The 15885-nt window shown below is 39.7% G+C and overlaps 1 protein-coding gene across 2 annotated transcripts in view; it reads left to right on the plus strand.

Moving 5' to 3' along the window:
• LOC121863616 overlaps window positions 1-11142 on the plus strand; it is a 63508-nt gene extending 52366 nt beyond the window's left edge. For both annotated transcript variants that reach the window (XM_042362354.1, XM_042362355.1), the window contains 5 exons: window positions 7152-7324; window positions 7768-7993; window positions 8290-8352; window positions 9663-9752; window positions 10337-11142. In XM_042362354.1, coding sequence (XP_042218288.1) covers window positions 7152-7324; window positions 7768-7993; window positions 8290-8352; window positions 9663-9752; window positions 10337-10444 — 660 coding nt within the window. In that variant the 3' untranslated portion in view covers window positions 10445-11142. The remainder of the gene's footprint in view (window positions 1-7151; window positions 7325-7767; window positions 7994-8289; window positions 8353-9662; window positions 9753-10336) is intronic.
• The last annotated feature ends 4743 nt before the right edge of the window (window positions 11143-15885 follow it).

A 15885-nucleotide genomic window follows, 5' to 3' on the forward strand; every position in this document is an offset into this window, starting at 1 on the left:
TGTGTGTGTGTGTGTGTGTGTGTGTGTGTGTGTGTGTGTGTGTGTGCGTGCGTGCGTGCGTGCGTGCGTGCGTGCGTGCGTTAACCCTCACTTTACGCGGTCCCACATTCCGCGTTTCCACGTTTACGCGGTGCCCTGCCGGAACCCAGGATGCTCACATTCCGCGGTGCGTGTACCCCTTTACGCGGAGAGCGGCTGGCGAGCCGCGCCATTTTTGGATCCAAACCTCCCGCCATCCGCCATGTTGTGTAAGCTGCGCGAACATGGTGCGCACAAGGTCGCCCAGTCATCAAAACATTACCAGTTCTTCACCCGCCACCCACCACAGCCGGCCCAAGTCAGTGATAGTGATAATTATGGTGAGGATATGGACTTATATGGACTTTGGGGAGTTTGACAAAGAGGCCCTGCAAGCTTCTGTGGTGGAGAGTGATACAATTGATACAAGTGACACAGGTGAGGGCCAATAATCTGCCCTCTGCCTCGGAACCAACCGCCCATCCCCGTGTGCCCAGCCATTTTTTCTACTAATGTAAGTGTTAAAAAACCTAATATTATTGATATTTCTCTTAATTATTAATTGTGTGTGCATACCATCATAAAGTTAAGATAATATTTTTACTACAACATAGGTGTGTGTCGTCAAAAATTGGAGTTTGGGGATCGGCCCGGACTCCATTTCAATTAATCCCATATGTTATGTTATTCACTTTACGCGTTTCTCACTTTACGCGGGACCCTCCGGGTTACATTAACCGCGTAAAGTGAGGGTTAACTGTATATATATATATATATATATATATATATATATATATATATATATATATATATATATATATATATATATATATATATATATATATATATATATATATATATATATATATATATATATATATATATATATATATATATATATATATATATATATATATATATATATATATGCAAATGGAAATAGCCAGGTCTTGGCGTGATCTAGGTATATGTCTGTACTCACCCCTGAAGATGTGAATTACACGAAAGCGCTTGGGAACTTCGTGTTTTCTTCTTTCCTTGTAGTTATCAACATATATATATATATATATATATATATATATATATATATATATATATATATATATATATATATATATATATATATATATATATATATATATATATATATATATATATATATATATATATATATATATATATATATATATATATATATATATATATATATATATATATATATATATATATATATATATATATATATATATATATATATATATATATATATATATATATATATATACACACACACACTTCATTTTTAGTCCGTATACAGCTAGACCCCGACTTACGACGGGGTTAGGGACCCAAATCCAGGTCGTAAGTCCGAATGGTCGTAAGTCCAACATAGATAAAAAAAAAAATCAATTTTTTTTTAAAATAAAAAATCTACAATGAAAGACAGTACAGTAAAAGTAATAAATTATGAGGAATGGATACAGTGTGACTAAGCACTTACCTTTAATGTAGTCAGCTGAATGCACACGGGGCCCCCATAATTTTCTAATTATACATGGAGACTACATTAACTGGAAACGTTTCAGTATAGAAAATGCGTGAGTCATTTGAAAAAAAAAAAAATGGTCACAACTGCGGCGGTCGTAAGTCCCGACGGTTGTAAGTCCAAGCAGTCGTAAGTCGGGGTCTAGCTGTATATATACAGTGGGGTATGCTATAACGAACGGAACCTACTACGATTATTCCTATAATGAATGGTTTTACCTTTAAAATTGAGAATGCTATAACGAACGAAACTCCTACAACGAACATTATTTAAAAAAAAAAAAATCTTTTTTTTTTTTAATTTATTGTTTCTTTATTACAAGTATTAATGATATTCTTTATTTCAGGGGTTTAGATGCATATTTATGCACTTTTATACAATTTTTACAATTTTATATTATATTTTTCAGTGTTAAGTGGTTGTATTTGGAACGTATTAATCCTATAACGAACGAATGCTATAACGAAGAAGGTTCTAGAACCAATTAGATTCGTTATCGCATACCCCACTGTAGATATATATATATATATATATATATATATATATATATATATATATATATATATATATATATATATATATATATATATATATATATATATATATATATATATATACAGAGTATATATATATTTATATATATATATACAGTAGTACCCTGATTTACGCGGTCAATTGAACCCACAGGGTACCGTGGAAAGTGAAAACCGCGTAAAGTGAACAACAGAACATATGGGATTAATTCCAATAGAGACTGGCCTGACCCCCAAACTCTACTTTTTCCGACACAATACCTATGTTGTAGTAAAAATAACATCTAAATTTTATGATGGTATGCTCACACAATTAATATTTAAGAGAAATACAGTCGCCAGGTTAATGTCCATTCAAATAATGGACTCAAATCCCCCCACCCCCTCTTCCCAGCTCACTAGCTCCTACCTCTCTGAGAAATGTTTGGGTGAAACCACTAGATTTTAACGTTTAGTAATAAATAATACCTCAGACTAAAGTTAGGATAATATAATTGACATTTCTGGATTCCTTGCAGGTCAGGGAATATTTTGAATGTAAACTTCATATATTTTGCACAAAAGATAAAATATTTGCTTTGTGTAAACCAAATTATTACATTAGATCTAAAATTTGTATGTCTAATGCAAAATCCATGATGTTTATATTCAAAATGATCATCATATTGTAAGAATTCCAGCAATGTAAATTATATTCTGGCCGGGTAATTTGTATGAATTTTATGAGCTAAAACAAATATCTTCAGTAAATAAACAAAGAAATATTCTTCAAGGACACCATCTGTCAATAAAAATTCCCCACCTCCACTCTCCCTCCCTCCCTTCCTACCAGAGAAGAGATTGGGAGAAAATAGTATATTTACATTTTTTGTAATAAATAATAACCTAGACTAAAGTTAGGATAATATAATTGACATTTCTAGATTCCTTGCAGGTCAGGGAATATTTTGAATGTAAACTTCATATATTTTGCACAAATGATAAAATATTTGCTTTGTGTAAACCAAATTATTACATTAGATCTAAAATTTGTATGTCTAATGCAAAATCCATGATGTTTATATTCAAAATGATCATCATATTGTAAGAATTCCAGCAATGTAAATTATATTCTGGCAGGGTAATTTGTATGAATTTTATGAACTAAATAAAAAAAATAAATAAATAAATTATACTTCACGCATATATGAGTAGATGCACCGCGGAAAGTGAAAGTCCGGTTCTGGCAAGGTACCGCGTAAATGAGTAAATGAGAAATCGAGAAATCGTGGAAAGTGAAACCGAAACCGTGTAAAGCAGGGATGGAGGATAGCTGAGGTGGGTCAGCTCTGGATGCTGAGGAACCTGCTGGGTAGTCAGGACATCCACATCAGTTTTTCGGTTGAGCAGTGAATGGCAGTGCTATTCCCAACGCTGAAGGAGGCCTTCATTGTCTTTAATTGTGGAGTTACCATCAGATGAGCCACGGGGGACTATGCCACAAGTGATTTGCCCATAAAACATTTTGGTGGAATTGAAAAATTCGCACATCTTGTGCTGATCTGCAAATTTTTGTGCTTCACATGCTTTATTTCTAAACCAGTCGTTCTTCAGGTTATGAAGTTCCCGCTGGGCCAACGCTTTCTTCTTGTGGAAGGTATCAGCTTTGTTCCTAGACTGAGGGTTGTTCTGTCAGTCAGTTAAAGCAGCACATTTATCATTGATGAGTACATTGATTGCCGGGTCATTTTCATCAAACCAGTCCTGGTGTATTCTTTTGATCTGGCCGATGGTCTCTCTGCAGGTTTTTGTCATAACAGTATTAAGAGTATCCCATTCGACACTGGAATTCCCGTTGTTTGCTGTTGGGTTGGTTATAAGCCCATGTTCGAGCTGGTCTCTGAAAGCATGTGTTACCATTGGATCCTCCTGGCGCTTAGTATTAAAACCTCTTTTACAGGGTGTTTGCCTTCGCCGTTTTGAGTCGACGTGAAGTGAGAGCTTGGATCTGACGAGTTGATGATCAGTGTCACAGTAGTCTGAGCAACGCATGGCCTGGGTGATGACATCTCGGCAATCTTTTTCTCTGACAATGATGTAGTCAATCAGATGCCAGTGTTTGGAGCGTGGGTGTTGCCACGAACCTTTGAACTTGTCGGCCTGCCTAACAAGATATTGGTCATAGTTAGGTTATGAGCTGCACACTTGCTGAGGAGGAGTAAGCCATTGGGATTACGCTTGCCTAGTCCATTTACCCTATAGTTCCCTGCCAAATGTTAGCATTTCTGTCAACTGTGGCATTGAAGTTGCTAAGGAGCACAACCTTGTCTTCTCTGGGGATAGAGGTTAGCACTCTGTCGAGGTCGGCGTAAAAGGCCTCCTTGATGTCATCCTCTGCATCTAGTGTTGGGGGGCATATGCACTGATGAAGAAATCATGACGTAAGTGATTCTGTGGGACTCGAAGCATCATCAGGTGCTCGTTGATCCCAATAGGTACTTCAGTTAGCCTGTGTAGGATACGTTGGCGGATGGCAAAGCCAACTCCATAAATGCGGTTTCTCTCCACAGCAGGCTTACCCTTCCAGAAGAAGGTGTAGCCAGACACCTGTTCTGTGAGTTGGCCCTCATCTTGGGAGCCGGGACTCACTGATGGCTGCTATGTCGATGTTGTACCTAGCCAGCTCTTTTGCCACAAGGGCAGTTCTTCTTTCAGGACCGGCATTTGTGTCAGTATTGAGAAGGTTTCTGACATTCCATGCAGTGACCATAAGAGGTTGTATTGTTTGTTTTTGTTTGGATCTGTGATTTTGGTAGTGTTTTTGACTGCATAAGAATGACCTTACTGGGTGTGGTTGCACAGTCAGGTTGGTTTTTAGCCAGGTTATGTTTAGGGCACCTTTTCTAGCCCCCTTCCCATGTGGGGTGAGCAGAGTGGCTCCTCGGAAGAACTGCTCAGTCACACAGACAGGACCGGACTGCACTGCTTCCTAGATCCCAGTGCATAAACGACCATCTTATCTGTGCCGCCCATGTGCAGAGTTGTGACTTCAGACTCCTGGTAGTCATCTCTGTTCCCGTCGCCATTGGACTTTTGGGGGGTATAGGGGGTTTTGATAACGATCAGGTGTATGATGAACTGGATGATGGCGGCGCGTGAGTTGATTTATGTGGTGAGGCAGGAGCGCAGGCTGCAACCACACATCTTCCAATGGACTGCAGATTGCCCAGTTTGTTGGTTTTCACCTTAGGAGCCTGTCCATCATGCATTGCCTTCGTTTGCCGGTGTAGCCGTTGGGTTTCCACTGTGGTCACCTCTTCCTCCTACACTGCCGTTGGGGGTCTTGTTGGAGCTCTGTAAGCATGTGTGCCTGATCCGGGGCTCCACCCTAGATTTTTTGTTCGGGGTTTACTCCTGTAGCCTTGTACCTGCCAAGGTTAATCCGCAAGGCAGTGGGCCAGTGGTTGGTAGGCGCCAGGACGTGTTCACATGCCATTGAGCCTATGCGCCGTCCCTCTGGGGCCCACTGCTACTCCGAGATCCCCTGCTGATCTAGCCCTGACCCACGAGGTTCCCAGTTACTTTGTGTTGCCACAAGGAGGCACAGCAGGAGTCTTGATGGTGAAGAGGCTGTGTACAGTCAGTTCTGCTATAACGCGATAGTTGTGTTCTTGTAAAACATCGTGTTATAGAAATTCGCGTAATAGAAATAACAGGGCTTATGGAGAAAATAGGGTTAGGTGCAGATTACTCGAAATCGAAAAAAATTTAGTAGTTAGCCTAACACAAAGGATAGCACAGTATAAATAAATGTTACATTCATATCTAATAATGAAATCATACAGTAAATGTTACACTTTACCTTGAAAATATATGAATATAACTTGATGGGGGAGAAGGTTGATGTTGAAGTTGAGGAGTCATGCAGACAGGAGTTGACAGTTGTCATCCTCATCAACAGTATCATCATTATCAGGTGCAGTTTTTCTTTAGGTCCTCATATATTGATAAGGCTTTCTCTTTAATGGTGAGGAAGCTGGTCCCAGATCGCTTTTTCGTTTGATCTTCTATCCAAACACTTAGAAGCCATTCCATCTCCTCAAGTTCCTTTGGCCGTGATCTCACACTTTTGCTAGCACTCAAGGTTTTCCCAGCAATACAGCTTGCTTTAATCTTTGCTGCATTGTCTCTAATGGTGCGTAAAGTAGATTCCTTTATTCCCGTTGCACGCACAATATCACATGTTCTTTCTTTATTTTCAAAACGATTGACAACATCAAGCTTTTCTTCAAGTGTTATAGCCTTTCTTTTACGATCACCACCGGAAATGCGATCACCAGAACGCTTCCCGGAGATATTCTTCTTTTCCATAGTCACAAAATTGGAGAAACAGTAATCAGAAATCACTGAGGACACTTAAAAACTTCACACGTGTTTCAGACTGATGGTGTAGTGTAAACAGAGCGCGCGGGTCTAAAACGCTACGTATTTTGTTTTTCTCTCTTATTTAAAATTTTACAATTTACATATACTGTACAGGTATACTGTATACATAAATATTACATAAATTATTTCTGCAATTCTTTACAAACAAAACACATAACTCAATTGAACATATGATGTCGAACGTGAACTGTAAACACTGCATAACCCCGCGCCAAGCCACAACAACCGTTCGAGTGGAATCGCGTAAGAGCAAACGCGTTCACGTTTTACAAATATTGTTCCTCTATTCATTAATCGCGTTAGAGCCAATTCGCGTTGTCAAAACACGCGTTATGGAAGAACTCACTGTACTGGCAGGGGAAGACTTATGCAAGTTGATTCCATGTTCGCCACAAGGGCTAGCCAGCAGTGGTAGCTGAAAGCGAGAGGGAGCAAGCAGTGCTCTAACATAATGCTGCTACACTAGATGCATTTCACCACCCTGTGTGTGTGTGTGCGTGCACATACACACACCCACACACACAAGTTAAGTAAAAACACCCCACTTTATATTAAAATGCCCTAAACATGGATTACTTTTGATATTTACCTCAGTGTGAGTGAGAGGATAACTAGTAACCATGTTACAGGGAATGGCAGCACATTTCTCAGGTATGGAGAACGTCATGATAAGTGTGTTGTGGGTGTTGCTGGCTCACCACACACACCAACTCCACTCTGCCAATGCCACTCTCTCCTATGCCCTCCAGTCTTCTGATCTCTGCTGTCTCCAGACTTCCAGGAAGCTTGTCATGCAGGCCAGGTATGTGATATATTTTGCCTGAAGGCCGTACCTATGGCCCATTACTCCCAGAGAAGACCGGGTTCAAAACCAATCCATTGTAGTCACTACGTACTTTAACCTTAGTTAATGCATGTAGCTGAGGATGATAAACTGGACAACAAGATGTAAACCAAATTCTTTGGTTATAGCTCAGGTAATAAGAACTGTTATGTTTACCTGACAATGAGTTACTAATGTTTTTATCCATAGCTTTATTGAGAACCATTTGTACACATTCAGCACTTCTTGAACACTATTTAAAGGTGCATACTTATTTTAGTACTTTACACACTGATTTTAACTCATTAACGATAATAGTTTAACTGATTACAGTGGTTTAACCTTTTGAGATCATTTGTTTAACCTAAAGGTTAAGAAACCCCCGTGCTGACTGTTTCTTCCTCTCCATTTTTCCATGGTAGGGGGTTGTGTAATGGTACTGAGGACCTGATGAAGACTGGGATCATGCCTCAGTTATTGCGGACAAGCACCTACCTGTGTTATTCACTGGCCATTGGCTACCTGAGCCTGGAGCAACCACAGGTGGCAGTGATGTGGGAAAACACCTGGATAAGATATACCCTGGTCCTCATTGCCATCATTCAGTTCATCTTCACCTTCTTCCTTGGTCACCAGTGTTATATGGCAGTGGGTGCTCAGTTAATGCCTCTAGTTAAGTTTGAGTTTCAGTGTACCTTTACTGTAATTTGATGTTAATTTTATAAAAAAAAATACTCTGATCAAATTCAACCAGTTAGGTGCATTCCGACATCTTCAGTTAAGAAGAACCTTTTAGAAATTGCAGCAGGCATTTTGATTTTCCACTTTTAAGATATAACAAGATGTAACAATAAATAAGTGTATTTGTTCTAGATTTTGGATTGTTTGTAGCTACTGTATGGAGTTGCAGGATTTACTGTATGAAATTTTCTCTGTGATTCCAGGGAAACGCAACCATTCATCTTCTTCAGGGCAAGGGTGAAGGGCACGATCAGTATTCTCGGGAGGTAAGGACAGCCCTGATGTGGTAGTGTGTGTATGGGAGAAATTCATGTCAACTTTAAGAATGTAAAGAGGAAAGATAAATGAGTCAACAGTGCCACATTGAGCAGCTATTACACTTCCTTATGTCACTTGTCAGCTTGTTGTACAGAAGGTCGCTCACTTCTCAGGGGTCTTACTGTTGGTAGGTACACTGCTGGGAGTGAAAATCAGTGATGTGCTGCAAATCAAGCAGAGCTTCTCTTCTGCCTCATGTTTGTGGTAATACAAAAAATGATTACTGTACAGTAGTTTAAAGATGTAAGAATCGGCCTGCATGTTTTGTACTAGGAGAGCTCCAGATTATATGGAGATGGCAAGGCATGTAAGGAGCCAAATCGTCCCCTTTTGGTATAATAATGGTTGTCCCTTGTGTAACAAGGATGGTCAACCCAAGGGCCACTTAGGTGTGAATTTGTTTAAGGCATAGAAGCTGTTGCCAACTCAACAACCACACCCTGAGTGACCCATGTCAAGGAATAGTCCGAGAAAACCGAACAGCTCGCCAACTGCACTGGCTAACCATTACCCAGGAACACGATCCGCAAATCGATTAACATCCAGGTTCCCAATTACTGTTGGTTAGACTGTATGTAGACATAAGGTATCAAGTGACGGAAAGATGGCATTAGATTGGTTGATTCACTGATCGCAAAAAGATGATGGTTTACAAGAGTGGAAATTTTTATTTGTTTTGGGAAGAAAACAAATACAACAAATACTGTTATGAGATACACCTGTACAAGGAATATAAGTTGAGAAGAAGAAGAAGCATGTTTTGCTGTACAGTATATTTAGTGTTTCAAGAGTGTTGCTGACAAACAGTAAAGTAGCCACTAGAGCATATGGGCTGAAATAGGTCAGAGGTTTTGGTTTAAATGTTGCAGTAACATTGGAGTAAAGAAAGATTTAATGCTGAATGTCGGATATTTAGTGAAGGTTGGATCAGATATGGCATATGACTTTGGCTTGTATGATGTATAGGAGTGAAGAGGATGCACCTCCACAGTGTGAGAACAGCAGTCCATGTGAGGCCCAATTTTTAATTTTTTTGCAAAAAAATAGATGAAAGGAAAAATGGTTGGACCAAAAACCAAAGAGCCATTTTTGGTCAATTTGGATGTGTGTCTGTCAAGAGAGTATGTGAGTTTTGATCACCTCCAAACAATTGGTGTGGGAAGATGTACAATTAGGAATGTTCTTGAAGGAGAAGGGCGACTGTAAACTGTTTACTCTACTCTGAAACTAATATTTGAGTTATTCCTGTTATTGGCAGGTGAGTGGTATCCGGCGGGACCTTCTCACCGCACCTTTGGTCTTCACCGTTAATGACTTCATCAACCTGACCCTTCCCAACTTGTGGAATGTAAATATTACTTCAAGGTTAAATGTTTGATAATTACAGTAATAATAATATTTTTTTCTTTCATTCCTTCAAGCCTTTTGCTGTTATATTAGAGTGAGAGAATCAAACTGAAGCACACATACAAAGACTTCCCCACTTGCTTCCATTCATTCAATGTTACAGCTGCACTTCCATTAAGCTTCGCAGACATAATTTCAGAACTAGATATAATCCCATAACTGTCCATTGATCTATATCCAACCTGCACCACTTACTTATTTCAGCCATTTTAGCCCTACCTTATGTGGTGTGGTGGCTGAGTGGATATAGTGCTTCCCCCATGTCCTAATAATGCACCCACCTGTAAATGGGTACCTAAATTGACAGTTGTGGAAGCGAAAGCAGTAAGGTGCAGTGCCATTCACCTTACCTCTTCATGTACCTTACCCTGAGTATAAAGTGTGCTGTGTCCACACTGTCCCCAATGGCCCATCAAGTGTATGGGACCCACCTTCATCTTTCCTTGCCTTCCTTAACCTAACCTAACCCAACCTAACCTAACCAGACTTTCAAGTAAAGATCTACTTCTTGTGCTCCTCCTGCAGTTGCTACAGTTCTTGATCACTCAAGTGGTCATTTTGGTGCAGTTTACTCAGTATGACCTGGACTCTCCCCTCGTTGAAGCCACCAGCAACACTACCACCACAATCTGAAGTTTCTCACAGTGAGATAGAGGGAGGAAGTTGGGGCCAAAAAATTATGTGAAGCTTCGTGAGTGACTGCTGCCAGCTTGAGCCAGACAAGAACTTCAAGCTGAGTAAGGGTCAGGGTCAGGTACAGTACTTGTAGAGCTGGCCACTGCAGTTTAGATAAATCACTCATTTAAAAGTGGGAGAAAAAAGTAAATTGTGACAATTTGCTGTGGAAGTACAATAATTGTAGGGGAAAACAGGGAAGCTTCCGTAATATACAGTACTGTAGTAATATGAAGTTATAACACAAATTATGCACAATAGTTGAAGGAGCTGTAATGGTAGAGTAGGAAACAACCCTTATTAAACCATGATGTAGTAAACATAGAAAACATCACTTGCAGTTTTTCTCTGCATTGGAAACTAACTTTTTTTAACTACTTTAGTACATTCACAAAAACACCATAAATTGTCATAAAATGTCACAAGGTGAGTAATTAGAATAACAAAAGTAATTATTATTTTATAAGTCATTAATGTAGCTCAGGTATCTTACATGATTTAATGGGAGAATGAGAAGCCACATGCTGACTCTTACTCAGGTGGTTTATTGTTATTGTTGTCGTACCACGTGTCAAACACATTCATGATTACACAGGCCTAAACACATTCTAACTTTGGTAAAAAGTAACATAATATATAATGTATATATAATCAATAAAGGCAGCATATAAACATACACATATATAACACTGTTTCTCCCTTTCAAAAGAAAGCATGGCTGCTACAAATCCTAAATAAACAAAACTTACAGGTCTCCTAACTCTGTTTGATCTAACTAATCTATTCACATTCTTTTCATCAGTTTTTGAATCTGTGGACGAGGGGCACAATTATGGTATGGTATATCTCGACTTAAGCAGAGCCTTCAACAGAGTCCCCCACGAAAGACTAATAAGAAAGGTAGAAGCACATGGCATTAAAGGTAATATTCTAAAATGGATTAGGGCATGGTTACAGGACAGGAAACAGCGAGTGAGCATTAACGGCACTAAATCCCATTGGAGCAACGTCACTAGTGGAGTTCCCCAAGGCTCAGTACTTGGACCATTATTATTTATTATATACATAAATGACATAGATATCGGCATAGACAGCAACATAAGTAAATTTGCTGATGACACTAAAATAGGATGTGTAATTAATCTGACGAGGACTCCGCAAAACTACAGGAAGATCTAAACAAGTTTTTCGAATGGTCTGAAAAATGGCAGATGAAATTCAATGTGGACAAATGTAAAGTACTCAGTATAGGAGACGTAAACAGGGAAACCAGATACCAGATGAACAACGATGCCATTGAGAAATCCGACTGTGAGAGAGATTTAGGAGTAATGATAAGTAGGAATCTTAAGCCAAGTAAACAATGTGTTTTTGCTCGTAACAAGGCTAATAAAGTACTTGGGTTCATACAAAGGAGTGTTAGTTACAAGACTAGCGAGGTCATCTTAAGATTATATCTTGCGCTTGTGAGACCTCACCTGGATTACGCATTGCAGTTCTGGTCACCGTATTACAGAATGGATATAGAATCCTTGGAAAGAATCCAGAGGAGAATGACAAGACTAATCCCGGGCATTAGGAACCTTGAATACAGAGACAGGTTAAAGCATCTTAATTTGCACTCCCTCGAGAGATGTAGAGCGAGGGGCGACATGATAGAGGTGTATAAATGGAAGTCAGGGCTAAACAAAGGGGACATTACAAAGGTACTCAAACTATCCAACCAGGAGCGAACTCGTAACAATGGTTTTAAATTAGACAAATTTAGATTTAGGCGCAAAATTGGTAAACACTGGTTTGGAAACAGAGTAGTGGATGAATGGAACAAGTTGCCAAGTATCATCATTAACTTGAATATGCTGGATAGCTTCAAACATAGGTTGGATGCTTATATGAGCAAAAGGGGTTGGGTGTAAATGGGACTGCCCAGTATGGGCCAATAGGCCTGCTGCAGTTTCCTCCATTCTTGTGTTCTTGTGGCTATTCCCTCCATCAAGTTTTACAGGGGTTTCACTTGCACTCTTTGCATTATCAGTGACAGACGTATCATCACTACAGTCAGTTGACACAGTGAGTGGATGCTGGGAAACATCATCTTTGACCTCATCACCATGATGATCATCTGCAACTGTCAAGTTTATCACCATGTTCTGGTGCTACATTCATCTCGTCATGTGCCTGAATGATGTGATCCACATGAACATATCTCAAAGAGTTACCACATTTCACTAACTATGTCCTAGATCCACATACCTTTTCAATAACATCAGTTATCCACTTTGCATGTACAGTACCATAACCTTTAGCCATGTTCTTAACTCTCACCCTATCAGTTACCTTGAACACTCTTTCACTGGAACTCTTATCATGATACATCTTTTGTTGAGCTTGTTTCCTCTCTACAACTTCAAACAGACTTGGCTTTACTAAACTTAATCTTGTTCTCAACTGTCTCTTCATCATTAACTCTGCAGGAGTACATCCTGTCACACTATGTGGTGTGGTTCTGTATCTGAGTAAGAAATTTGCTAGTCTGTGTTTCATTGATTTTCCTACAGTTCCTTGAATTACCTGCTTGGAAAGTGCTTCCTTTACAATTCTAACTGATCTCTCAGCTGCACCATTAGAGGCAGGATGATAGGGTGGGGTCAGTACATGCTTTACACCGTTGAGTCTCATGAAGTTTTTAAACTCTAATGATTGGAATGGAGGACCATTGTCAGGTACTACCTCTTCTTGTATTCCATGTTCAGCAAATATTAATCTTAATTCATCAATGGTGCTACCAGCATTAGTACTGTACATGTGCTTAACATCAATCCACTTTGAATTATTGTCAATTAATACAAGAAATTTGTCTGTTCCCTTATCACAGAAGTCAATGTGTACTCTTTGGAAGGGACGGGTAGGCCATTTCCAGGTTTTCAAAGGTGTGCTGGGTGGCATACTACTAACATTCTGTCAAACAGCACTCACGTACCATAATTTCTATTTCACCATCCAGTTTAGGCCACCACACAAAACTTCTGGCCAATGCTTTCATAGCACAAATACCTGGATGTTCAAAATGCAGTTCATTCTAAATTTGCCCTCTAAAACACTGTGGAATTAACACTATCATACCCCACAACACACATCCCTGTTGTGCTGATAATTGACATCTCCTCAAATGATACGGTTGAAAGTCTAAGGATGGACAAATCTCTGGCCATCCATTTAGTGTACAGTCAACCCTCACTTTACGCGGTCCCACATTCCGCGTTTCCACGTTTACGCGGTGCCCTGCCGGAACCCAGGATGCTCACATTCCGCGGTGCGTGTACCCCTTTACGCGGAGAGCGGCTGGCAAGCCGGGCCATTTTTGGATCCAAACCTCCCGCCATCCGCCATGTTGTGTAAGCGGCGCGAACATGGTGCGCACAAGGTCGCCCAGTCATCAAAACATTACCAGTTCTTCACCCGCCACCCACCACAGCCAACCCAAGTCAGTGATAGTGATAATTATGGTGAGGATATGGACTTATATGGATTTTGGGGGGTTTGACAAAGAGGCCCTGCAAGCCTCTGTGGTGGATAGTGATACAATTGATACAAGTGAGGGCCAATAATGTGCCCTCTGCCTCGGAACCAACCGCCCATCCCTGTGTGCCCAGCCATCTTTTCTACTAATGTAAGTGTTAAAAAACCTAATATTATTGATATTTCTCTTAATTATTAATTGTGTGTGCATACTATCATAAAGTTAAGATAATATTTTTACTACAACATAGTTGTGTGTCGTCAAAAAGTGGAGTTTGGGGGTCGGCCCGGTCTCTATTTCAATTAATCCCATATGTTATGTTATTCACTTTACGCGTTTCTCACTTTCCGCGGTACCCTGTGGGTTACATTAACCGCGTAAAGTGAGGGCTGACTGTATAATCCAGGACTCTTCCTGACACAAAATCTTTCCTAGTTTCATGAGCAATCATTCTGGAGGTGACTGGAAAATCTTCTGCTAACATGGTTACAGCATAAACCTTAGGCTCTACACCATCATTTGATCCACTACATGGCAACCTGGACAAAGCATCTGCATTGGAATGATCCTCTGAACGTCTGTACTGTATCTCATAGTCATATGCAGACAATATCACAGCCCATCTCTGCATTCTTGCTGCAGCAAGTGTAGGAACAGGTGATTTAGGACCCAAAATTGCCAAGAGAGGCTTGTGATCAGTTATTAAGACAAAATTCCTACCATATAAATACTGGTGAAATTTCTTTACTCCAAATATGATAGACAAAGCCTCTTTCTGTATTTGTGAATATTTTTTCTCGCTTTGGGTAAGAGTTCTCGAGGCATGCAATGGGTCTTTCTTCACCGTTATCCACTATGTGACTTATGACAGCACCTAATCTATAGCCTGATGCATCACAAGCAAGCTTTAGTGTTCTACTGGTATCATAGTGGACCAAAACATCTGTACTAGACAGAGCAGCTTTACAATCTTCAAATGACTTGTGAGTTGCACTGTTCCATTTCCATGGAATCCTTTTCTTTAACAGTTCATGCAGAGGGGCTAAAACTGATGAAAGTCCACTCAAGAACCTTGAATAATTCTGTATCATACTCAGGAAAGCTTTCAATTCACTGACATTTTTTGGGAGCAAATAAATTTACTATGGTTCTTACTTTATCTTCTACAGGTCTCAGCCCTTCTGCATTCACTTTGTAGCCAAGATAAGTTACTTCTTTAGCTAGGAATGAACATTTGCTCTTGTTGAGCCTGACATTGTGTGCCAACAATCTTTCGAATACTGTGGCTAGGGTTTTGACATGATTTTGGATGTCACTATCAACAATAAGGACATCATCCTGAAAACATAACACATTGGGAAGACTTTGGTGCACTTTTAACTCCACAAGGCAACCTTTTGAACTTATACAATCCTTTATGAGTGTTGATGGTAAGGCACTGTTGACTTTCAGTATAAGGGCCGTGCCTCTTATAACATTTTTCTTTACTCTAATACTTATAACCATTGGTAGCGTGACGAGAGGAGGCTCGTGGGTATATGTAATGATAGTATCAAGTAATAGGGAAGAAATAACGTTAGATACTGTAGGTAAATAATAGACACAATATACAAATACAAAATTTATTTAAATATTAATATGGAGATAGGAGAAAGAATATATGTACCAACAGACGAAATCTGGTACTATGCCCTCAGGCTCAACATACTCACACCACTACTGGGTGGACATACTCAATAACACTCACACCACTACCGGGTGGACATACTCAATAACACATAAACTCTTATAGTAACTTAGCACCATTAAGACCAGGGGCAACTGCCACTACAACACTCAGTCGTCAGGAGTGATACTCAAGCACCAGCCATGGGGTACT

Source organism: Homarus americanus, unplaced genomic scaffold (assembly GCF_018991925.1).
Source record: "Homarus americanus isolate GMGI-L3 unplaced genomic scaffold, GMGI_Hamer_2.0 scaffold41366, whole genome shotgun sequence".
Lineage (NCBI taxonomy): Eukaryota > Metazoa > Arthropoda > Malacostraca > Decapoda > Nephropidae > Homarus > Homarus americanus.